The 27161-nt window shown below is 39.0% G+C and overlaps 1 protein-coding gene across 1 annotated transcript in view; it reads left to right on the forward strand.

Moving 5' to 3' along the window:
• Nucleotides 1-27161, forward strand: part of UMAD1 (UBAP1-MVB12-associated (UMA) domain containing 1) — a 219043-nt gene that overhangs the window by 17649 nt on the left and 174233 nt on the right. The window contains exon 2 of the mRNA XM_049641542.1: nt 4332-4422. Within this exon, the coding sequence (XP_049497499.1) occupies nt 4341-4422 (82 nt within the window). The 5' untranslated portion in view covers nt 4332-4340. The remainder of the gene's footprint in view (nt 1-4331; nt 4423-27161) is intronic.

Genomic DNA, 27161 nt, shown 5'->3' on the forward strand with positions numbered 1-27161 from the left:
TAAAATTCTAGTTGTGCTGTTTAGCGGCCACATAAATTTGGACCAATGCTTAATCTACTTCAATTCTTCTGCTTACACGTTGTGAATACTTGGGTGTGCATGGCGAGATGTCTCTGAGTTACGGGATAGCACACGTAAGACATTCTGGTATAGTGACTGACACTGTAGGAGCTCAGTAAACGTTAGTAGGGTTTTAGTTACTCCTCTTTTCCTCCCTCATTTCTAGTCTTAAGCAAGACAACTCAATCTGGCTGCTGGAGTGGGGACCTACCTGTGTATTTCAGTGATACGAAAAAATATCATGTGATAAAGATAATTTGATTGTACATCATGGTGTCCAGGGGCATAGTCTTTTCGTGCACGGAGTGATTTCTATAAAGATACATGGATGGACTGACTTTAGATACTTGTGGAATGAAGAATTATTAGTGCCAGTAGTACTGTTCATCATAAAAGGGAATCCCAAGACTTGTATTGTAAAATTGGAACGTGATTTTCACATGAAAACATCCTGAGGAGGGAGTTGAGTGGTGGTCACACTGGTGGAGTGATGGGTGTGAGGGTAATTGGTACTTTTGTAAGAATTTTAGAGCTGTTTCAGATGAATATTTGTAGCAAACTATTCTTTGCTGCCATTCTGAGCTCTTTCATACTGTCTCTGCTTCCTTTCTCTTACTGATTCTTCTGTTTCTTCCCTGCCTGGAAGTTTCTTGACTCTTGGAACCTAAGTCATCCCTCCTTTTCTGATGTTTATAATGTTCTAAAAGAAGGGGCTATAATATTATGATCGCCAATCAGTCATACTAACAACAAACTGATGCAGCCTGTATATAGTTTAAATTCATTGTTTTGGATCATGAAAAACTTAAATGCTTCACTTAAGTTATAACTGCTGTACAAAATACTTTAATTAAAAAAAGATTCTTTGGGCTCCTAGGTGGCTCAGTCGGTTAAGCATTTGACTTCGGCTCAGGTCATGATCTCCCGGTTTGTAAGCCCTGCATCGGGCTCTGTGCTGACAGCTCGGAGCCTAGACCCTGCTTCCGTGTCTCCCTCTCTCTCTGCCCCTCCCCTGCTTGCGCTCTCTCTCCCTCTGAAAAATAAATAAACATTAAACATGAAAAAAAATAAAAGAGAGATTCTTGCACTACCGGAGTTTGGTCTGGGTTTTGTAATAACATAGTTAAACTTTTGGGGGTTGAGACTGGCTTACCAGAACCACTTTTGTAATTTCCACGTTCGTTCCATTTCTGTTTTGTGGCCAGACACGAAAAAGTGTTGGAAATTTGAGTCCTTCTGTTAGAAGGCTTATCTTTATATGTTAGAACAGGAACCACTTTTTAAAGGGCTTCTCTTTCTCTGTGTTCGCAAAGCTCCTTGCTGTAGCACCCCAGTGATGCAGTGAACTAAGCAAGCCACATGGCCACACCTACCTCCGAGGAGGGAAGTAAACTGTAGTCCTAGGGCTCCGTAAGGCAGAGAGCCAGTGAACAACCCTAATGATTCAGTGGTTCTCACTTGTGGTCAACACATAAAACAGCTCTTCTCATTGTAGGCAAAATAACTCACCCCTCCCCAAGGGCAAGTAACCCAAATTGCCCCATTCAGTCACAGCAGTGCTTGAAGTCCCTTATCGTCCCATCAGGCCCTCTTGTGCCATCTCTTGGTCTGGAGAATTCCTGAATTAAGAAGACCTGTCCCTTATGTCCCCTCCCACTCTGGTGGAACTGGGAAACACCCTGCCCAAACCACTTCCATTCAGAAAGGGGAGGAACTGGAGGTACTCAACCGTCATGGAGTGGTAGCAATTCTGAAATCCCACTGAGCAGGCTTTTGGGGGGAACCCCACCTTGGTTTGGAGGATGTTCATTAATTCTGCCCAGATTCTGCTTCCCGGGAAAGGCTCCCAATCCGTTGTTCTCTCTCTTTTTTTTTTTTTTTCCTTTTCCATTAACTTCCTTGGCTCCCACTGAAGTGGGCCCTAGAGAATAGGATGTCTTTGGGGTTGAGCAGTTTTCTCTGGCAGCTTCCTGTCTATAGGGTTGTCCTAAAAATCCAGTAGTCATAGTCCTGTTTTAATCCAGACTAGTAGTAGTCATTTTGGCCACACAGCTCTCAAAAATTTTGTTGGCTTCCCAGCTTGATTCCAATCAGCTTCATGTGTCAATAGCCAGACCTACAATTTTTGCTAGAGATCTCTCAGATTTGCTACATTTCTCATCTTTTTCACCCCACATGTGCCTCCTCCCTTTAATTATTTGAGGGTACCTTTTTTCTGCCAACCTTCAGCTGAAGACTTATCCTCTTCGTCTGTTTTTCCTGAAACATTTTATCCCAAGTGAAGGAATTTACTATGTGCCACATTGATCCACATTGAGGTTTAATATCAGGTGTAGCCGTTGTGTCCTCTTGATTTGATCCTGACCCAATGTTGAGTTTTAATCAGTTGTTCTTTCAGAGGCCTTCTCCGCTTCATTTTCAACTGCTTGGGGTTGGGAAGTCAGTTGCCTTTTCCAGTCTGTCAAGGCTTTGAATCTGAGCTCTCTTTTCTTACATTCCTGCTTGTAAACCAACCAGTTCTCTTCTGATCCCTTTTCTTCCTCACACAGGTTTCTCTTGATCTTACTCAGTTGTTCTTAGCATGTCACTCTTTGTCTTTTCATCTTCTGCATTTGCTTTGCATCTAACCTCCTTTTTTCACCAGTTCCACACAAGCCGTATCTCCTTGTCCTCTGCTGAGGGTGCCAAACTATCTCCAGACCTTTCTTTTGGACCCGTCACTATATCCAGTAAGCATTTTCTTTGAGGATTTCAGAGGCTGTTCCTTTTCTTTTACTGAACTGTTTTCTTTATCACATGCCTTGTCTTTTACTTCTCCAGTTTTTTAAAAATTTTTATTTTTATCCTTTTTAGTTAAAAAAATTCTTTTTAATCTTTATTTATTTTTTAGAGAATGAGAGAGAGACAGAGTGAGGGCAGGGGAGCAACAGAGAGAGAGGGAGACACAGAATCCGAAGCAGGCTCCAGGCTCCGAGCTGTCAGCACAGAGCCCGACGCGGGGCTCGAACCCACGAACCGTGAGATCATGACCTGAGCCAGTCAGACGCTTAACCGACTGAGCCACCCAGGAGCCCCTTTCTTCTCCAGTTTTTATTCCTTTAAGTTTTTTTTATGTTTATTTTTAAGACAGAAACAGAGCATGAGTTGGCATAGGGGCATAGTGAGAGGGAAACACAGAGTCTCAAGCAGTCTCCAGGCTCTAAGCTGTCAGCACAGAGCCTGAAGCGGGGCTTGAACCCACCAACCGTGAGATCATGACCTGAGCCGAAGTCAGACGCTTAACCGACTGAGCCACCCAGGAGCCCCAGTTTTTATTTCTTTAAAAGTGAACTTGGCCAAATATGTTTTCTGTCAACAAATCGGCTCCTTTACCGTCCACCCAGGTCTGCAGCTAAGGGTGTGTCAACCTCCACAAACCCCAGTACACTTCTCAGTTTCTAGAACTTAGTTTCTAGAAGGCCTTTGCTCAGATAGGATCTTTATTTGCCCTCCCTGCTTGATTTTCTGGTATGGGTGGAATATTTGAAAACTAAAGTGTGGAGAACTTACTGCCAGCAGGACTTGCTTTCTTTGCTGTTACGTTGCTTTGCTTATAGGGACTGTCCTCAGAATGTGATGTGTCCTCCTGCGTTCCCTTCAGCTTCTTTCCCAGTTGTTTTCTAGGAGTCGGTGTCCTCCCTGAGTGTAAAGAGGAAAGGCGTGCGCGCGCGCGTGTGTGTGTGTTGGGGGCAGCACACAGTCTTGCCAACACAAAGATCTGCATTGATGGGAATTTAAAGTTGGTTGCAGTGGATACAATCCTGAGTGTCTGAATCAAGTAACTAACCTGTAGATGATGTTTGAAGTGCCTTCCTTTCTTTTTTTAGGTGGCCTCAGTTTTATGACCCTGGCATGACAAGAAGCCTGGACAAGTTTTTGTTTCGTTTTCTTTTTCTTTTCCCATTCCAGTGTCTGATTTATAGTTAGTGAGATCGTTCCATATCAGGGTTACCTGTTGATTTTAGTTTTACATATAATAATTTCTTGGGTTATTTCCTGCATGTTGAGAAATTGAGAGAGGTTGCATGATTCAAGGCCCGTGTGGTTTGGAACTGGAAGTCTGTGCCCCTTAATTTCTCTTTTTGTCTTCTGACACCAAGAGAGGGCTTATGTTTTTAAGTCTGGTAATGGAATTCCTTAAAGTAATCATTGTGATATATTTATGTTTGGCATTTTACTAAGACTTTTACAGTTTGCTCTGAATCTGACATTGCGTGGTGTTTCTGTTTCAGATAGCAGCAATGTTTCACTTCTTCAGAAAGTCTCCGGAATCTAAAAAGCCCACAGTACCAGAGACAGAAGCCGATGGATTTGTCCTTTTAGGTGAGCCTTTTACAGAAACAAAATCATAATTGGATGAGTTATTGTTCCTTTAAAAGTTTACTTTAAAATTATGTGATTGATTTTTAATTCTCACTGACACCTGAATTAATTTATGTATATGAAATCTATAAAAATAAAGCTCCCCAGTCACTTAGAATATTTTTGTCAAGTCACACTCTTATATATTACTTTGGCTGCATCCTTCAAATTATATGTGTAAAAATCGTCTCTTTTTTTTCTGATAAGCTGGTCTACCTTTTTAATTGCAAAAAACCAAAAGTCTTGAATGATCCTTGATAAAGTCAAGTTCTGTTTTATAAATAGCAGCAAACCTCGCCTCTTAAATTAGCATCTGAAATTAAATTAGGCATCCAATAAATCATTTGCTGAATGAAGTATACTTTTTAAATCGAAATATGTTACATAGTGTCTCCTAAATGTTTGTTAAGATTGGTTTATTTTCTATTATAAAATTGATACCTGCAGTTATTACTATTTTGGAGGCTTTAAAAAAATTTCTTTCAAACAAATACTATGCTCTTTCCAAGGCGAATTCTGAAAAATAACATTTCTTTCGTGTGTCGTGTGTCTTTCCCCTGAGGAAGAGACTTGCAGTCTTTGTATAGTTCTTCCCAGAAGTTCTGTCCCCAGGGGTGATGAGCTAAAACCCAGTGTTCCCACGTAACTCACATCCTCTCCCACTCTGGACTTCCTCCCGCCAAATTCTGCTTTTTCCCTGAGAGGAGTTGCATGAACTCATAGGGTATTTGCTCCCTGGGATGTTTCTCAGGTATCTCTCTTTCCAGATTCTGGTTTCCTTCCTCTTAGGATCTCTATCTTGGCCCAGTCAGACCAGGGTCCCCTTACATGGACAAATGCTTCACATGTCTTGAAAAGTGGAGGTTGGTGCCTTGGATTTAAAGGCAATCTTGAATTTTCAGCTTCGGCCCTCTCAGAGCTGGGTTCATGCCATGCCTCTTTCTCCACACTTTTACAAGTTTGGGTGGGTAGGTCTCTGCCTCTTCAGCCCTTCTCTTTAGGATCTGGTCTCTCACAGAAAGGACACGAGCGTTTCACCCATCTGGCCCTCTTCCATTTCTAGGCCTTAATCTCTGGAAGACCAGATTACAGTTTTTCTTGCGGCTAAATGTTACCTATGAATGTCCCATCTTTGACACAGTCAAGTTCTGTCAGGCCAGGATCTGCAGTGCTGGCAGATTCCCCTTCCCTTCTGGCAGTTTTTCTGAATCTGCTGCCTATGTCCTAGGATAGGGGCAATAATTTGGGTGCTCAGCATTGTTTTCTCTCTGTCCACATCCCCTGTGCCTGACGCAAAATAGTGAGGTATTGTTTGACCAGGGCCAGTGGTTTTTCTGGGGAACTTTCTGATGGGTATAAACTGGGGTCCCATACACATGACCGCTCCTCTGGCCCTTCTTATCGCATCAAGAATTTATGCCTCAGCTTCCAGGTCCGAACTGGCTCCATCAGTCCCAACTTCTGTTCCTTGAAAGCTGCCAGTGTTGCTCCCCTCTTACCTCCTGAATTAGCCTCACTAACTAAACCTCAGGGATGCCTCTGGTCTGCTTCTTTAAGCATTTCACACAAAACTCTTCTCTCAGAAATGTGCTTCAACAAAGCCTGGTTTTCCAAACTCTGTTCTGTGTTTCTCTGTAGTCTTAACACATGTGCAGAGAGCTTTGCTGTTTTCTCTTGTATCATGTTTAGAAATCAACATTACTCTTTTTGTAATCAAATAGTCATTTAAAGGATGTGAGGGTAGTACACAGACATCTTTGTGAGCAGGTGCAACTTTTAATTTTCTTCATATATCTTCTTCACCTGTCTGGTGAAGCACCTGAAATTGCTGTGTGGCCTGCGACATTGCAGCATTTCAGAGGTAAGTTTTAACCACAGTTGAAAACCCCCTGCCGCTGGTCCTTCTAAAATCTCCACTGTCTGGTAGCTCAAAGCATATGGATGCTTCAGTTGTAGCTAGCCCAACACGGGCCTAGTTTCCAGTGTCTTCTGCCTCAGCAGCAGAAGCTTATCTGCTGTGGACCTTTCCTCTTCTAGAAGAGACGCTGGTTTATGAAGTAGTTTTTAGCCGAGCCTCGGAAGACACAGAAACTTTCAGATTTGCTAATTCATGAGGGAATTTCCAGCACTTTATTACCCTCATCTGCTCTCATGTTCTAGCTGCTCCCTCTTATACACCTAAGCTCTGAGGGAGCACTTTCCCAAAAGCTGACATGCTGTGTTTGGAGGGTGCTTTCCCAGGACCATCTTGGACTGAGTTGGGTGGGTTTTGTCCCTGCACCGTACCTCACCTGTAACGTTAGTGTCCCTGGCAGTCATGGTGAGGAATCACTTCCGTCATCGTTCCAGGACAGTGATGTAATTTGAAGTCAGCTGGTGGTCACCGTCTTTCAAATGACCCAAGCCAGACGAGTCCCCTAGATGTCTGCTGAGGCTTTCTTCTCCTTCAGCGTCCATGAGTGTTGAGCCCGTCTCTAGGTGCAAAGCTCTACCCCTTCACCACCCTCCATGAAAAATCCCTGCGTGCCTACTGTCTTGTGAGCTTAGTTACTCTCCTGAGGTTGTGAGGATGTCAGCCAGCATCAGCCTTGGCTCTCTCTTCCTGTGTCTTCTTTCTCTTCCCATTGATCACACCACCTCCCTTCTTACTCAGGAACACCTCAGAGACACTGCAGTGAAGGGCAGATGAGATCCTGACTCGAGCCAGACTTGTTGGCTCTGTATCCTGGCTCTATAGTTTGCCAGAGTCTCCATTATAGGGGAGGCAGAAATTCTCCTCTCTCCTCTCAGGGTCTGTGCCTGGGCCTGAGACATAAATACACAAAGGGCAGATGAACAGGAGAGAAGCATACAGGCTTTTATGTGTACACAGGAGCCCCCCCCCCCCCACACCAAGAAAATGAAGACCTAAAGAAATGGCAAAACCCATGTGCTCATGTACCAGGTTGAACAAAGAGGCCACTGTGGAAAAGTAGATTGTGTGGGGAGACTCAAGGAAGATAAGAGTTATTTTAACAGGGTCTGTTTGTACAGAGTTCTCTTGGCCTTGACTCTCCACCTTTGGTGATAAGAATGCTTCTTTTCTCCTGGCATCTTCTAGAGGGGGGCTTTATCTCCTGCTTTCGGGAAGGAAAGGAGAGGTCAGAGCGCCCTCCTTGCACCTGCTATTTTTCAAGTGCCTTTAGCTCAAAATAATCCTTATGCTCAAGCACCATATTTTGGGGTGGTATATTTGCCACCCTCCGCTGTTTGGGGCAAGTTATATAACTTCTGGGGGTGAGAGGGTGTTGAGAAAATGAGCGTGATACCGGTATGAACCCCATAGGGTTATTGAGAGGATTAAATGGGTTAATATGTATAAAATACTTAGAACAACAAGTCTCTGGATGAAATGATAGTATTATATCCACATACAGGTGAGGACTGAACTTTTCTGGGTTCTTCCAGCTAATGTAGAGCAGATCTGGGATTAGTCCAGGCAATCTGACTTTAGAACCTCATCCTCTTAACCACCAAGCTATCCATCTTTTTTTTTTTTTTATGTCATATTATCATTTAAAATTTTAAGACATTAATGACGTTTTAAGCTCTTTAAAAAAAATTTTACATTGTATTCCTTCATGTTTCAAAGAGAAAGTGTTCTGTTTCTTTGTTTTTGCTTTTTTTTTTTTTAATGTTTGTTTATTTTTGAGAGAGAGAGATGGTGTGTGTGTGGGAGGAGCAGAGAGAGAGGGAGACACGGAATCTGAAGCAGACTCCAGGCTCCCAGCTGTGAGCCCAGAGCCTGACGTGGGGCTCGAAATTACGAACCGCGAGATCACGACCTGAGTCAAAGTTGAACGCTTAACTGACTGAGCTAACCCGGCACCCCATCTTTGTTTTTGCTTTTTAAGTAAAAGAGGGTTGGTATATCATAAAATTTGGCTAATTTTGCTACCCCAGACTTTTCACTTTAAACTATTTAAAATATTGCAGAAAACTGTAATCTCCTTAATGAGGTTGAGGTTGGAGGATGGTATACATTATGCAGTTAATAAAAAAATGCATCAGCAGTTAGGCACCTAGTTGATTTGACTGGTAAAGGTTAGGACAGATTATTAGGAATACAGTAGGTTGTCTTTGCTAAAGTTTTTTTTAATTTATTATTTTTGAGAGAGAGAGAAAGCACATAAGTAGGGAAGGGGCAGAGGGAGAGAAGGGGATAGAGGGTCTGAAGCAGGCTCCATGCTGACAGCAGAGTGCCTGATGCGGGGCTTGAACTTACAGACCGTGAGATCATGACCTGGGCCAAAGCTGGACTCTTAACCGACTGAGCCACTCAGGTGCCCCTAGTAGGTTGTCTTTAAAAACAGAGTGGTGAGGGGCACCTGGGTGGCTCAGTTGGTTGAGCATCCGACTTCGGCTCAGGTCATGATCTCACAATTCATGGGTTCGAGCTCCGCGTTGGGCTCTGTGCTGACAGCTCAGAGCTTGGAGCCTGCTTCAGATTCTGTGTCTCCTTCTCTCTCTGTCCCTCCCCTGCTCACGCTGTCTCTATCTCTCAAGAATAAATAAACATTAAAAAACAAAACAAAACAAAAAACAGAGTGGTGAGGGGCACCTAGGTGGCTCAGTTGGGTAAGTGGGTTAAGCATCCAACTCTTGATTGGCTCAGGTCATGATCTCACAGTCACGACATTGGGTCCCCTTACCAGGCTCTGTGCTGGGCACAGGGCCTGCTTAAGGTTCTTTCTCTCCCTCTTCCTTTGCCCCTCCCTCATGCGCTGGCGCTCTCTCAAAAAAAAAAAAAAAAAAAAAAGGAGTGGTAACCTCTTCTTTTTTTTAAGCTGATTTGTTCCACTAAGTTACGCTTTTTTATCATGTGATTATACACTGACAAATGTAATACCTACTTTAGTTTCAGTGCATACGGTGTGAAATATTTTGGAAAATGTCAAATAGGTCAAATGGTAGATATGAAATGCTGTTATTAACATGTTTCATGTTTGACACACATATATTTTGGTTATTTCTTGGTCCTCATGTGCGGTAGACACATTGCAGGAAAATAAATATATACGATGGGTTTTGTTGTATTTGGGAAGTGATAAAACTAAGTGAAGACTGAGAAACAGTTATATTTATGGCAACAACTTACCAATATGGAGTCTACAGAATTTTTTAGATTATCATTGTATGTAGTCTTTATACCTTTTTCTAAAACGGTCAGAGTAAATTATGTTGTTAGAGGTATAAATTATCTCTCTTTTCCCACTTGAGAGGACCTTTTACCCTGGGAAGGCCTTCCTGCTTAACACAAATAGGTTTCAGGTGACAATTACTAGATGGCACTGCTGAAGTAAATACCCCATGACTTGAAATTTTGGGTCCAAGCAGAGCCTAGGCACTTTGTTGATAATAGGAATATCTGGGTTGTTCGTATACAATTAGCTCACTTTTGGACAGAAAGAAAGCTTTCTCCCTGTTAAGGTTTCCAAAGCGTTTAGCCTTTGTAAAATGTCGAGTGTGCTGAATAAGAAAAAGGGGAGAAAAAAGCCTCGTAGAAAAACATCCTTTCCCTTGTAACCAGTTCCTATTCACATAAGAAGGTAATAGCTATTCGTTCATTCAGTAATGAAGTTGAAGTAATCCTCCAGGGTACTCATTTTACACAAAAACAAACTGCAGTTTTCATTTGCATCACTGGGTGGCGATTTTTCTTAGTTTTATACTACTGTTTAAAACCCTAGCAAGCGTGGTACTATTTGTAATTACCAGGGTTTTCTTGTGTTATGACATGTTTAATTGTAATTTTAAGACATTATCTTTAAGTTGATTACAAATTTACTACTGTAGTGTGCAACCTCATAGTTATTTTAAATTAAGGAAAAGGGTATCTGTTGCCTAGATGTTGGCATATAATTCCTTCTGAAACTAAGACAAAGACATGAATTGACTTATTATGTTATAGCAAAAAGAAGGAAAAAGAACAGCAATTTAAAAAAAAAACCCACGGAATCGGAGATGAAAAGGAATTATTTAGATTATTGTTGTTATGTTCACTGACCATTGTTGAGTAGAACTTTGGAGCAGGCAGAATGAAACGGGGCAAATCTACCATAGAGACTGAAGAAAGTGGGTTATAGTACAACTGACATTCAGCATATGCAGGTGCTTCTGAAAGTAGGGCATAAGGACCTGTGGTCTCCTTTAAACTAATTATTTTGTAACACTGAATTGAGAATCAGAGTTTAGTAATTTAGCAGCTTGTATTTCATCCTTTCAATACTGATATTGCAATGTGTAACTGTAACTGAGTCTCACCTAAGTGTTTTCCAGTTGAAATGATAAATCAGAATTTGAAACATGTGGGTTATTTTTAAGATTGACCCCTACTGAATTCCTCATTCTCAGAATCATTCAAACCATGCATACATGCTAAAGCTAGACTATTCCGTTTTTATATGGAATGTTTAGATGATCTCTGTGCCTTAATGTTCCTTCCTTTATTCAAAAGTGGAAATATAGCTGTGTACGATAAAAATTTACATTCCAAGGAATGAGGGACAGTAAGTCACTTTGCTTTGTCTAGGCCTGAAGGCTTTAATTAAAACAACAAAGACAAAAACTAAACAGATTTTTAGAGTGTGCTTCCTATTTTTATTCTCTGTTCTTCAAACAGAAGTATACCAAATCTTAAAAAAAAAATGAGTGTTTATGGATTAAAAAAGCAACTGATCATATTAATACCTCTTTACCCATGTATCATGATATCCAGAAAAACTCAGATTACACACAACTCTGTGTGTCTAGTGGTAGAATTGACAGAATTGTCACATTCCCTGGTTCCTAATTCTGGTTCACCTGTTCATCTGGTGGCACTTGAGAGCTGAAAGTGTTCGGGCAAGGCTATCCTGTGTGGGGTGTACTGCCCCGCCTTGTCTCCTTGACTGCGCAGATTAGAAGGAACTTTTTAGGGCAAAGGAGAGGAGTTGACCATACTGAGAAGCAGAACTGAGCCCTCTGTTTCATTACAATTAATTGAGAGAAAGTCATTCACATACTGGGGCTCAGCAATGTCAATTGGATGACCTGTCTCTCTAACTCCATGCTGACCCTCCTGTGCATCAGGGGGCACTTTGAAAATATACTGGTGCTGGGGCCTCCAGAATCCCTGCATTCTGGTTAGATAGGCCTGGGGTTTGGCCCAGACATGAGGCTTTTTTTTTTTTTTTTTTTTTTTTTTTTAGAGTTTCCCAGACAGTTCCACCATACACGCAGGGCTGAGAACCACCGCAGTTCACTCTCTGTAATTTAGTAATTGTATGCCATGAAACACTTTGAAAAAGACCTCATAAAAATATAGAGTTACAGCTTCGCTTCCACCGTACTTGAGCCATAAACAAACAAACAAAAAGCAAATAAAACCACAAAATCTGGGTTAAACACACTTCCTTTCAAACATCAAATAGATAAAGAAACAGAAAACTTTGAGTTTCTTAAAGCAATATATCTGGAACCTTAATCTTTTTTTTTTTTTTAATCAGTGAAACAATTGGGAAGCATTTTATTAACTTAATTATACAAATGTCAATTCCAGGTAGCCTCTCTTTTTGTCTTCAGCCATAAGGTATATCTGTTTGACAGATTAACACCTATACACTCACCAGAGCAACTCCAAGGTACTTTTTCTTTGAACTAAACACTTCAGGTAGTCATATTTTTAGTATAGCTATTCGGGGGTCATTGCCTGCTTTACTATGGTGCTGTTTCCTGGAGGGCACTTACTTAGTACGATACCAGTAGGGAGAAAATGTAAGTGTGCACACCATATTCCATAAATGAGTTTCCTCTCGTGTTTCCTTCCAGGCTTTCCTAGTGCTATATCTTCCACATATGAGACTAACTGAAAAATTGTGATGAGTATTTTTATATTTTAACTTAAAAGTTTATTTTTATTTCATCCTGCTAAGGAAATAAAGTACAAGGATGAGAATCGAAGTAGAATGTACAGTGTGAACATTGCACTTCATACTGGTAATAATTCAGATGGGGTTGGAAGACCTAAATATTGTCTTTCTGGTAACCTTAATAATAAGACAGTATTCTTTTGTGTTTTAGTGGTTATCATACTCAGCGTCAGTTTTTTCCCTTTGAATGTGACCAAAGCCTATTATGAAGGAGAGGGTTCTTACTTAGGATTACACATTAATCTTCATAAATGTGAATTTCTGAAAAATGTATCTTCTTCCTTTATTATATCATGACAGAATTATGGTGTTATCTCAGAATAGTGTTATCAAATAAACTAAGCCAGAAGTGAAACATCTTAAATTTGTGTGATGGAGTCTTATTGTAGTGATCACTAAGTCAACATGCTTGAGGACTTTGTCGCAGGTGCTCTGCTCTTTGTTAAAAATGCTACAGATTCCTGGGCCTGACCCATACATAGTGAAACACAATCTTTGGAGCCATAGCCCAAGAATCCGCATTTAAAAAAGCAATGCACGTGGCATTTCTATGACAAAAGAGACAAGAATATACAATGGGGGAAAAGACAAATGATGCTGGGAAAACTGGACAGCTACATGCAAAAGAATGAAGCTGAACCACTTTCTGACACCATACACAGAAATGAACTCAAAATAAATCAAAGACCTAAATGTGATACCTGAAACTATAAAACTTCTGGAAGAGAACATAGGAAGTAATTTCTCTGACATCGGCTGTAGAAACATCTTTCTAGATGTCTCCTGAGGCAAGGGAAACAAAAGCGAAAATAAACTGTTAGGACTACACCAAAATAAAAAGGCAAACTAATGAATGGGAGAAAATGTTTCCAAATGAGATATCTGGTAAGGGGTTAATATTTAAAACATATAAAGAACTTATACAATTCAACACCAAAAAAACCCAAATAATCCAATTAAAAAATGGACAGAGGACTTAAATAGACATTTTTTCCAAAGAAGACATACACATGGCCAACAGACACATAAAAAGATGCTCCTAAAAATAAGGTGTCAGAATGGCTAAAATAAAAAAGACAAGAAATAGCAAGTGTTGGCAAGGATGTGGAGGAAAAGGAACCCTCATGCACCTGTGGTGGGAATGCAAACTGGTGCAGCCACTGTGGAAAACAATATGGAGGTTTTCCACAAAAAATCAAAAATAGAATTACCGTTTGATCCAATAATTCCACCACTGGGTATTTATCCAGAGAGTACGAGAGCACTAATTCGAAGGGATATATATTCCCCTATGGTTACTGCAGCATTATTTACAATATGCAAATTATGGATGCAGCCCAAGTATCCATTGATAAAGAAGGGAATGTGTATGCACACACACAATGGAATATTACTCAGCTGTAAAAACGAATCTTGCCATTTGCAACATGTGGATGGATGTAGAGAGTGTAATGCTAAGTGAAATAAGTCAGAGAAAGACAACTAACACTATATGATCTCATTCATGTGGAATTTAAGAAACAAAGCAAATTGGGGTACCTGAGTGGCACAGTTGGTTAGAGCATCCGACTCTAGGTCATGATCTCACAGTTTGTGGGATTGAGCCCCATGATGAACCCCATGGTGACAGCATGGAACCTGCTTGGGATTCTCTCCCTCTCTCTCTGCTTCTTCTCCACTTGCACTGTCTCTTAAAATAAATAAACTTGAAAGAAAGAAAGAAAGAAAGAAGAAGGGAGGAAGGAAGGAAGAAAAGAAAGAAAGAAAGAAAGAAAGAAAGAAAGAAAGAAAGAAAGAAAACTCCGACTCTTAATTGTAGAGGACAAACTGATGATTGCCAGAGGAAAGGTGGGTGGGGAGATGGCTGAAGTACAGGAAGCGGATTAAGAGTACACTTGATGACCTGAGTAGGAATTTTTTGAATCAGTATATTGTATACTTGAAACTAATACAGTACTGTATGTCAACTATACTGGAATTTTAAAAAATTTCTGCTACACTGTGGTCATCAGTTAGGTTATAAACTGATCAATATCTTACAATCGTTATTTTCATTAGAAAGTCATACTTTTATGATTAATTTTACATGTATTTTATATATACATACAAACACGTACAAACATTAATTATATTTTTAATGAGAAGTATTAAGTATACTAAAGCCTTACGTTATAGTGTTAGTGACTTAAAGGAGTCATTGTTCTGAAAATTTTCAGTATTCTAAGTCACATAACTCAGTTCTCAACTTATGGAATGATTTATTTTTATTTCTGGCATCTATTATTTCCTGATGTACAAGGCGAAAATATGCTTGGCAGCACCAGAGGAAAACTGTAACCCTTAAAATAGTTTGTTGATGGATTGGTTGAAAGAGTTGATAACTGTGATAGCCAGCCATTGTCTGTTGGTCTCCCTATGTTAGGGGTTCTTAGCCATGATGACATTAGGGGGCTGAGCGGAGTGGTCTGTAAACCTCCTGAACTTATAGGCAAAATTTTGTATTTACATTTTTCTGAGAAGGGTCTTTGCATTTCGTCAGAATCTCAAAGGTCTGTGACCCTTCAAAGGTTAAAGAATCACTTTTGTAGATGTTGCTATGTATACCCATGTTTACAAGCCCCTTGGGTTGTGTGATCTTAGGGTATTTTTATTTTTATTTTCTTTCTTTAATGTTTACTTATTTTTGAGAGAGAGACACAGAGTGCAAGCAGGGGAGGGGCAGAGAGAGGAGACACAGAATCCAAAGCATGCTCCAGGCTCTGAGTTGTCAGCACAGAGCCCGACACAGGTCTCGAACCCACAAACCAGGAGATCAACCTGAACCGAAGTCTCTTAACTGACTGAGACTTAGCCCAGACTCCCCAGGTTATTTTTATTTTAGTGTCAGAAGTAGCATAGTCATTGTCAGAGATGCATCGTATCTCATTGGTCACTTTTACTAGTTTGGCTTCAGAAAATAGAATGACTTTTGAGCAGCTGAAAGAAAATCAGGGAATAATTACTGTAATGTAAGATACATAGTACATGGGATATCTGTAAGGAAGTTACAACCTAAGTGGCAAGACGTACAAAAATAAAAATTAAATAACATTACAACACAATAATGTCAGACACCAGGTGTTTGGTAGAATGACTTGTACCATATGCATAGTCCCATACAGTTCTTTAGTTTGTTGGTGTTTCTCTGTCTTGTCAGTCTGGTGTGAATAAATGTGTATACTTTTCCACTGATGCATTTGGGACATGATACTGCAATTAGTTTTTTCATTCAAAAAACTAAAAGCAGGGAAATGATAGTAGAGATGAACAGATCCTAAGTTGTGACTGGAGAACTCTTTCACTAGTTGTAGTAAACATCTAATTAGTAATTAGTAACGATAGTTTATTCTTGGTTTGCTTTTGCATGGAGCTCTCACTGTTCTAACTGGGATGTTTTCTGCTTCAGGACTGCAGGCCTGTATTTCCTTATGCAGAATGCCCAGCCTGTTTCACTTTGTCTGTATCCTGTTCAGTCTCCAGATCTCAGATGAAATTCTGTCTCGAGGTCTCTACTGTTTCTGGATGGCTTGTCCTTCATCTCCTAGTACACCTTTTCTCATCATTTATTTGCTCCTCAATCACATAGTATCTTGTAGTACCTCCTACATCATTGTTTTGTAATGTTATTTAAACTTGCATTTTTCTGAATTTTACCACTTGTATTATAACCTCCGTACAGACATCTTGTCTGACGTGTATCTTCCCTAATAGCACAGTGACTTCTATAAAATTTATCTGCAATCTACATATTGTCAACAGGTTTTGGAATGACTTCTAGATCATTTAGTATTTGGTTAGAAAACTTGGTAATGTCTTCTATTAAGGTGTTTTTCCAGTGAAAATGGATCTTTGTTGAACTTATGTCACCTGTCACCTGGACTTAAATTATACTAATTTTAGTTATTAATACAAACTGAATAAGCATTCAGAACAGGTTTGCCTATTCCAAATTTGTTCCCTTTTCTTCCACACTTCTGAGTATTCACTTCCTCTTCGTGGCCCTGTGTTTCAGGAGAGAATGGCTTCATTCTTAGCCCTGGGAGGTCAGTTCTAATGTGTGTAAGCGAGTAGGGGTGGCCCGATCCACCTTGCCAGCAGTTTCAGAATGGAGACCTGTGACATTTCTGCCTGATTGGATGTGAAGGAAAGCCGGCTGAGGGGCTCACAGGCAGTTACTGGAGAGATCTCCAGGCTCTTCCCCTGGCAGCGGTTTTATCCGGACGAAATGTCTGACGAGGTTGCATACACGGGTGCCACCTTTGCTGAGGGGAGGTAGCTCGGGACAGAGATAACATGTTGAAGATGGCAGAATAAAATGAGGAAGCAATTTGGTCCATGATGACATTTTTGAACTGATACATTTACTAGCCTGGGATCTGTCAACCTCTGGACTTCTTCCTAGGTGAGATAGTAGATTCCCTCATTAAAGTTTAAGCCACTTTTAGATACACTTCTGTTATGTGCAGCTGAAAATGGCTGGACTGATGTTTGACAGGTATGTTTGTAATGTCCAGACTTCATAGAGTTTATATATATATAATTTATATTTCTTCATTTGATGTGTATAAAGGAAAAGTTTGCACTTATGCCCTCCAAAACTCAATTTAACAAAACAGTGTATGGGAATAGCCTTGAATTACATTGCAAATGAAATGAATAGGTTGTCAGGGTCACATGTAAACATTTTGAAAGATGTCCCTAGTGGCATCAGAAAAGCTGTGTGCATCCTGGATGTTGCTGGTGCCCAGGGAGGGCTCTGTTGCTGCTACAAAGCAACAATCATATTGGTGAACAATCATATTAACCATTTGGTGATCAGGAAGCAGGTTTAACATACTAACATAATAGTTTGCTACTTATGTGTAGGCAATTTACCATATCTTAGTTATATTTGAAGAAATTGGTTGGTAGGTTTATTTTTATTTTTTTAATAAGATTATCATTTTTTTTCAAGTTTTATTTATTTAAGTAATCTCTACACCCAGTGTGGGGCTTGAACCTGTGACTCCCAGATCAAGAGTTGCATGCTCTTCTGATTGAGCCAGCCAGGTGTCCCTGGTTTGTAAGTTCAAATTGATGTGCAACACATTATAATTTTTCCCGCCCAGAGTAATGGGAAATGGGATCCCTAATGCATTTTCTTACAAGTCCAATTCTCAGGAATGGATTACTGATATTAAGCAGGAGATACCTGTGCGAATCTGGACCAGGAATTTTGCAAAGTCAGCAATCCTGCTAATGATATGTTCTTACACTTAATACAGTCTTAAAGCAGCTCACCTATATGACTCACATATCTTCATGTGTTATATATTTAGAAACGTACCATTTCCAAAAATGCTGAAGGCGATAAATGAAATTGTCATCCTTTTTTTAAATGTGGAAATTTGGGGGAAAAATTGAAATGTATATGTTTCTTTTTATCATCCCAAATTTATAGTTTTAAAGTCACTATTTAAAGTTTAAAACCAATTATATGTTATATTTATACTTGAACTGTATGTCAATCATGCTGTGTGTCAAATTTTAAAGAAGAGTTTTTAAAGTTAATCTTATTTTTAAACGTTTGCATTTTTTAATTATAAATCCAGCTACAATTTATTACATTCTGCTGTTGAAGGGTGGGAATGATGCCATATATAATTACTAGCTGTTGAAGGAGATTTTAGGGATAATTCTAAACAGCCTCATATGTAAATATTTCCTGATTGAGAGTTATATATTCAAAGTACTTTATGTAAATTCTTTTGTTTGCTAAGGAGAGAAAGGAAGATAAATATAGTATAGAAGCTATTTCAGATAAAATACCAAATTACTGTATGAACCAATTAGAGTAAAAGGATTCCCTTCCTGGTGAGACAGAAATGCCTTTCCAGCCTGTGGGCATCTTTGTATTGCCAAAGGTGGTTTAAATTTACCACCACAAAAATTCAATTATGGTTTCTACCTGTTACTAAAATATGCTAATGAATCTAAGTATATTTTAATATTCTCAGTTCAGATAGACTTAAATGTTTTCTATTCCCTGAAAGAATGCATTTTCTTTCAGCTTCTTTAGGTCTCCAAGTTTACAGGACCTTGAAGCGCGTAGGGCTCAGTATGGTACAAACCCGTATTTCTCAAGTTGTGTTCTGTGTGCACCTTCCTGGAACAGGGCAGGGATGTTACACAGACAAAATTGAATAATGGTGGTCTTTTTACAGTTTGTAGGAAAAAATAACCTGTTGGAATTTAAAGTTTTCATTCTGAAAATTTCCTTAACTTCTAGAGAAAACCAGCATTAATTTTACAAGCAGGTATTAGGCCATTAACATGTATGAATAGGAGCAAATGGTAACTAGAGGAATAACTTGCAAACAGACAATTATATGTACTTCTGTGACTGCTTTGCTGTTTGAACATTTGTTAGTCATAGTCATGGTTTTATGTTTTATTTGATAACCTATAAAATAAAATAAATTGAATATTAATAGCAATTTAAACTTAGAATAACTAAACATAAAATTTTGTCTAAAACTGTAGTTTGTGTGATAGAATTTTAAGTATCAGTATTTCATAATGTTGTGCAAAGAGCATTTTTTAAACATATGTATTTATTTTAGAGTGAGAGTATGAGTGGGGGAGAGGCAGAAAGAGAGAGAAAATCCCTAGCAGTCTCCGTGCTGAGTCCCAACTTGGACTTGAACCATATGAGCCCAAATCAAGTCACTTAACTGACTGAGCCACCCAGGCGCCCCTGGAAAGAGCATTTTGACTTTCAGAGGCTTCATGACATTCACTGTGGGAAGAGATTACATTTCAAAGCTTATTTATTTTTGAGACAGAGAGAGACAGGGTGAGCCGGGGAGGGGCAGAGAGAGAGGGAGACACAGAATCCGAAGCAGGCTCCAGGCTCTGAGCTGTCAGCACAGAGCCCAACGTGGGGCTTGAACTCGTGAACTGAGATATTATGACCTGAGCCAAAGTCTGATGCTTAACTGACTGAACCACCTAGGCACCCCGAGATTACATTTCAAAGAAAATGGCAGTTTTTATCTTATACAGTTCAGATCACTTTACTGGGACACAGATTCCTCATCTAGTAAATGAGAGAGGAAATTAGATTTTTATCTCCAAAGTTTTGGTTTGTTTTTAATAGCTTAACATTTCAGTAATACTTTTTTTGATTTATGTATTTAAAGAGATTCACAAATCCCTCAATTTATTCTTATCTTTGTTGGAATAAATCGATGGTAGTAAAGCATGTTCTGATACATTGAGCTCTTCTTCAAGAGGGCAAGAAATCAGTGTACCAACTGTGAAACAAAAGTCAGTATGAAGGTTTTTAAAAAATTTTATCTAGCTAGTAGACCCAGTGTATCCCTGACAAATCTTTTATTAAATATTTGGGGAAACATTTTATAACCATGCTAAAACCCAAGGGTGACAGGTAGCTTAATGGCAGAGTCTGGGCTACAGTCAGACTAGGAAGGAACCAACTAATCTGCACTTGGTACAGTGTGTTGAGCCTTACATCTCAAACACCTAGGATGTCACAGTTACCCCTCTCTACCACTGGGCTTCCATCCAGAGAAGGAAGCAGAGTACTCTGTTCCCTGTTCTTGTACTGCAGGCATACACATCACCATCTTTCTTCATTCTGGAAAACAGGTGGTCTGCAGATAGAGGAGGGACTGGTGGTAATGGAGGCAAATGGGGAGGCAGAGTTCCCATCAGCGAAACAACATAGGCAGCCACAGCAATAACTTTGGTGTTGGTAGCAGTGATGCTGGAAATTGAAAATGTTTAAAAAAATTTAATTATTTAGGGGAGAGTGCAAGTGGGGGAGGGGCAGTGATGGGGGAGGTAGAAGATCTGAAGAAGGCTTTGCACTGACAGGCTGACGGCAGTGAACACGATGTGGGGCTCAAACTCAACGAACCACAAGATCCTGACCTGATCCGAAGTCGGGCATTCAACGGACTGAACCACCCAGGCACCCCAGAAATTGAAATTTTTTAAATGTACTCCTGAGGTGGTAGCAACAGGAGCAAAAAGACTTCCCAAGAGAGAAGAGTTACTCTGGGTGCAAGTGTAAGAGAAACCAGCAAATGAATTGAGTGCTCTGTGTACCAGCCTGCCTCCAGCTGGTGGGAATTTATATTTACATACTCCTCCTGGGAGAAAAATTGACAGTTTGTATCAGAAGCTTTAAAGAAGTAGACCTTTTGCCTTAGAAATTCTACTTTTGGTAGTTTGTCATGAAAACATAAACAGATGCAGTTTATAGGATGGTATGTTTAGCACAAACCTTTAAGCTTTTATTCATTCTGGTGTAGTTAATATATAGTGTTATATTAGTTTCAGATATACAAAATTGTGATTTGACACTTCTATACACCACCCAGTACTCATTGCAACAAGTCCACTCCTTAGCCCCCGTCACCTATTTTCCCCATCACCCCTCCCCCCACCTCCCCTCTGGTAACCATCAGTTTGTTCTCTATACTTGTCTGTTTCTTGGTTTCTCTCTCTCTTTGCTCATTTGTTTCTTAAATCCCACGTATCATTGAAGTCATACAGGTCTTTCTCTGACTATTTTGCTTGGCTTATTCTCTTGAGCTCCATCCATGTCATTGCAAATGGCAAGATTTCATTCTTTTTTTATGGCTGAGTAATATCCCATTGTATAGCATGAACCTTTCTCTTATACATATTTTATATGCTAAAAATCTCTGGAAGGAAAAACGTTTATTTACCTATGGACCTTATGAATTCAGGTGATTTAATTTTTTTCTCCTTTTTATTACTTATATGTACCCAATTTGATTAGTTCTATTTATTGTAATGAACATATAGTACTTATCTAAACCCAAAGTCTAAAGGAGCCCCAAAGAGATAGGCCTCTGAATCCCGATTCTCCCATAGTTCTCCCAAAAGTAGATGTGCATTTTACTTTACTACTGAAATTTCATTGTGCTTCCTGTTTTCAGGATATAATTCAGTTCACTGAACATTTATTGAGTAGATATAAATACTGTTAGCTTCTCTTAAAATATTTATATTAGTAATTATATATATTATTTTGGTAGATTTAAGGCTAGAGTTATAATAATACAAGAAAATCTCATCCTAAACTTTTCATTCATCTTGCAATAACTTAATAATTTATAGCATTTCTAGGAGGAAAATATATCTTGGGGAAAGAAGTTAAGGAACTTTTTATTTGAGTTTCTCTCATGTTTTCCAGGATGTTGATGATCCTTTTATTCCTGTGTGTATCAGGAACTTCTAGTGTATTAGGAGACATCCTTTAAACATTAAGGTCAATTTTAAGGTGAAATTTTATTATATTTAAAACATTTTTATGTAAGCTGTATCATTTTTAATGGATTGCATAAACTTACAACCTATGTAGTTTATTATAGTCTACTCAGTAATTTTAGTAACATGAATATGAAGTTTTATGTCGTCTTATTAAATTATTTTGCACAATTGTTTCTCTGGAATTTTAAGTTTAAACTTTTAAATTCTAATTATACTGTGAATATATATATAATAATTTTTCCTCTGCATTGGTTTTTTGTATTGATTGTTTAGTTAATAAAGTTAAAAGCACGTGTTATTTTTACATGTTGGTTATTTAATAAAGGTCTCTCTGAGGACGGCAATCTATCTTCACTGCCGTTATTGTCAGTTGATCTGGAATGTCTGTTAATGATGTCTTGGCCGAAGGCTGAGTTTTTATTTCAATCAAATCGTTAGGCACGTGTAGCAAATATATCAGAAAGTTTAATTTTAAAAGAAAACAAGCCTTTGGTTTTTTTCCACACTTACAGAAGAGCACTGTTAAGTAGTTGGGAGTTTATCTCTGGGTGACATTTGAACATTTTGAAGAAGGAACTTAGCATGTTCTCCAGGTAGAGAAGAGCACTATTGCTCCCAAGCAGGTAAGCGTTCAATTGTTTGTTTACTTGTCAACATTCCCCCCATCATAGTTGATCTCAGACAGAATTTTCAAGCTCAGCCAACTTTAGGATTGATTTATAGCAAAGAATGGTTATGTTCTATTAAGAAAGGATGTGAAGAGAAAAAAATCTGCTAACTTTGTCCTCCTAACTTTTTCTAGACCTAGTAAATTGATTTTTACTCTGATTCTGTCCATTTAATTTTTGTTACCTGCTTCTCAACCATGCTCTTTCCTTGTTACTTGTAGCCATAGAACTTCCTAAATATTTAGTCTCAGAGCAAGAACAGTCAGGCTTTTCATGTTCTTTGGCATTAGCAGCTGTAACACACTGAATTTCTGGCAGTGGAATTTTATGGACAGAATCTGACCCCTACCCCCACCCCCTTGTACCATGGCCCTGAATGAAGAAACCTTGCTTCTGAGCATGTGCACCTCGACACGGATATGTCCACTCTTGTTCTTAGTAGACTCAGCATCTTTTATATCTTTGTATGTTGCTAATTATCAGTCAGGTGTCATCTTTAGGTTCTTTATTTTTCTACACCTGTCTTCTCACTTGATCATAAATGTTGATTATAAATTAAGCAGCATTATTCACATTATTACATTTTATGCACTCATAGTTGGGTTTAGTAACGCAAGGGTGTGGAAGAGAGATGGATTGTCAACCTTTCTTTATATGAGGCTCTTTTAACCTACTGTATCTCTGTGTGTTTCTGTTAATACTATTATCAGTGTGATTTGTTTTCTTCTTGAGTTCATATGAAACTCTTTCAGAGTTGAAATTGCTAAGAATGATTAGATTTAAAAAATCGTAAAACCAAATATGGCCTGATTTGTGAATTTTCATGATAAAGATGCTTTGTAAAAATTATATCATATATTAATAGATGTGTCTTAGCATAAAATAATAATTTTCTAGAAAAAAAACACTTCTTAGAAGACCTGAGTGTAGCCACTGGAATTGGCCATGAGGCCTGAATTGAGAATAGAATAATTTGTGGTATGAATTTGGTAAGTAAAGTTGGGGAAATTCAGATCCCATTTGATCGTGGAGAAGCATATTTTTCCCCAGCTATTAACTGATGTCAACTGCCTGAAATTTATCGATCTCAAGGCTCTTCCTTATTTGTTGCCAGTAACTCTCCCTCGTACAGAACAAATGACTCACAAGCTCAAGCTAAATAAAGTACTCTGTAAAGATTTTCTGCCTCTAGAACTGCTCAAAGTCAGATTTGATTAGCGGGCACTGATCCTTGCCAACTGGTTTGCCCTTGATAACTCCATGGGTAGGGCCTGTCAGACCAGACTCAGATGTAGACTCTCTCCCATTTTGTTTTGTTTTGTTTTGTTTTGTTGACTTCCCTTTTCAGACATCCCATCTGAAACCTGTTAAGAACAACATAAAACTGGTCCCAGATTTATTGATTTTTCCTGGGCATTTGACTATGTGAAATGGAACCAGCGATGACCTAAACTCGGCGTGCTTAGTAAACACCTTCTCTCCTTGCTCCAAGTTCTATAGAACTTCAGTCTTAGTGTGTGTTCTAAGCAGACTCTAGGAATATTCTTGTGGCTGATCAGGTAATTTTCAGCCAGGGTAAATCAGGTTGTTTTGCACTTCTTTTTATTTTTCATTATTTTATTATTTTATTTTTATGTTTTGAGTAGACTTCAGGCCCAGCAAGGAGTCCAGTGTGGGGCTTGAACTCACGATGGTGAGATCAAGACCTAAGCTGAGATCAAGAGTTTGATGTTTAACTGACTGAGACACGTCAGTTAAAAGGTGACCCTGCACTTTTTTATTTTTTTAAATTCTTATTTTTTTCACCCATTAAAATCTTGATGAGCACATACCACTTCTTGATGAACTGTGCACCTGACCCTTTGCTGGACTGAAGGGGGAGATTACAATCTTCTACAACAGTGCTGATTGTGTAGATTTTGTTTTTTCTTTTGGACACATCCCTCACTGCCTGCTACTTCTGCTATCTAATTTTCATCCAAAAGAACTGCGTAGTATTTATTGCTGTAACATCAGAATCGTCGTGTTTGCCAGACAAGTTGCAATATTCAATTTGCTTATCTCTAAAAGACCGATGAAACAGATAACTTACCCATTTCATCTTGAAGGGTTTCCTTGAATGTATCTGCTTTAAAACAGATAGCATATAGGTATCCTTCAGAGACTTTAAAAAATGGCTAATGTAAAATCCAATCTGAACAATTATTGGGTCTCTCTGTGGCAATTCTGCTTGAATTTATCTTCCAAAGCACCCCAATGGTGAAGGAGCGTGAATATGCACCCCCTAAAGCCTTTGGGGTGGACACTTTGTCTCAAGGATTTTTTTTCCCCCACAGAGCTAGTGTTATCTTCAACTCATGTGAAATTTGCACTCAGTGCATAGTATAGCTGTGATTGTTTTAACATGAAATGCTTTTTTTCTGGGAGTGCCTGGGTGACATAGTCGATTAAACATCCGACTCTTGATCTCGGCTCTGGTCATGATCTCATCGTTTATGAGTTCAGGCCCCACATCAGGCACTGATGGTGTGGAGCCTGCTTGGGATTCTGTCTCTCCTTCTCTCTGTCCCTACCCCTCTTGTGCTCTTTCTCTCTCGAAGTGAATAAGTAAACTTAAAAAAAATTTAAATGCTTTATTATTTTTTTAAGTTTATTTATTTGAGAGAGACAGAGACAGCATGAGCGGGGAATGGGCAGAGACAGAGGGAGAGAGAATCCCAAGCAGGCTCCATGCTGCCAGCACAGAGCCTGATGTGGTGCTCAAACTCATGAAACCATGAGATCATGACCTGAGCCGAAACTAAGAGTCCCATGCTTAACCAACTGAGCCACCCAGGTGCCCCTTAACATAAAATGCTTTAATTTGTGTAACATCAAACAGTAAATGAGATGCTAAAAGATTTGCAGTGTTTTTCCTTTGTCATTGTGTATCTTCTCACATGCCACATATACTCCTGGAGGTATTCATCCTCTAGTTTGAGAAGCATAAATCAGAATTCCTTGGTTGCTTAAATAACTGTGTTTAATGAGACCAGAAGTGTTTTGTAGGAAAATTTTGGTATTCCCTCAGCCCACTTCATAAGGGCTGTTAAATGACCTTGTCTTTGGGGGAGTTGCCGTTGCTTAGAGTGGATTCCTTATCAGTCTGACCCTCTACTTGTTTGATTGTCCAAGCATTTAGTTCTGCTTTTAATTAGAAATAGAGAATTTCTGGACTTCAGGTTCTACCCAGAAAGTGTGTTATCTGAATCTTTTGGTTGTCAAGTTCTTATCAGAATCTCAGTAGCAAGCAATATTAATAGTGGACTGCCTGAAAGATAAATAATTCATCCATTACTCAAAGTAAGCTGTATCCTTTTTTGGATATGGACTGTATGAGGATCTGTTGAAAAAATGCCCATGTACCCATGGGCCCAATATTTCACCTACAAGTTCACGAGATTCACAGAATCCTTGTAAACCATTCCTGAATTTCCAGTAAGTTAATCATTTATTCAATAAATATTTATCAAGTGCCTACTCAAATACTTATTGAGTGCCCATTGGCTAAACACTGTGTTGGTGAAGGGATTTTATTTATTGTGAATTGCTATAAGCTTCATCAAATCTTTTTTTTTTTTTGATGAAATTAATGAAGATATAGATAGGTCAAATTTCTATGAGAAGGTTGCAATATATAGCAATTCTCACTTTAAAAACTAACTATAGAGACTTATTCCTTTAGTTTTTTTTTTTAATAAGTATATGTGACTGCAATTTCCCCCTCCCTCTTTGCCATCAGTTTCAACCAAATTGGTAGAAGTTCAAGTGAGAAATGTTTGTTGACTTTCAGTGTTTTTAGAACTTAGCCTTTTCCTTAGAAGTTGCTTCTCGAACCAGACCCATGTGACTTAACAAAACATGTTTGAGATTGAATCATTGCAGCAGACGTTAGCTTGTCTGAATATTTTTCCTTTTTTTGTGGTAGATCATATAGTTGGAGATCCTGTTTGGGCAGTTCAGTCCAGGCTTTTGAACTGTCCGATAGCCAGGTTTTCCTGTGGGGACTACAGCTTTGCTTCTTGGGTTCTGTTTGTAGCGACCTCTTTCCCTCCTGGCCTCTTCAGCCCCTGTTATCGTGACCCACCTCTCTTCCTTAGCAAGTATTTAACGGTGAGGTGGATGAGAATCTTGTCTTAAAATGAACACCTCTAAAAGTGATTTGCATCCCCAAAAGTAGACCTTGAATTTTTCTGCAACATATGAGTATTGGTTTCCCCCGACTGGATGGGGTGCTGATGTCACTGATTAGGGGGAATGTCAGACCTTTCTTAATTTTGTGCTTTTCCTTCTTTTCGGGCTCATTTTTTTTTTTTTAAGGTAATATAGAATGAGTTTTTTAAGTCCCGTAGATTCTTTTTTTAACTGATGATTTGAAAGTTAAATATGTTTATGCTTTAACCAACCATTCATAAACTTGGGCCTGAAGTTGAGATTTTAATTTCCTTTGAATTTTATAAGAATTTATGAATTCAAAGTGCAGATTTGTTTTATTTTTACTTACATTAAAATAGGAAAATCTTAAACTGTTTAAAAATAGTGGCACCAGACTGACCTAAACCAGGAGCACTGGAAATTTTCACTTCAGAAACTCCCTGCATCCCTAGGGTGGTCTGTGGATGTGATGTTCCAATCTGGAAGGTCATCTTGGAAATAGATTTAGTTCTAAGTTTAGGACCAGAAAGACTATTTCCTTCCT

Source organism: Panthera uncia, chromosome A2, assembly GCF_023721935.1.
Source record: "Panthera uncia isolate 11264 chromosome A2, Puncia_PCG_1.0, whole genome shotgun sequence".
NCBI lineage: Eukaryota > Metazoa > Chordata > Mammalia > Carnivora > Felidae > Panthera > Panthera uncia.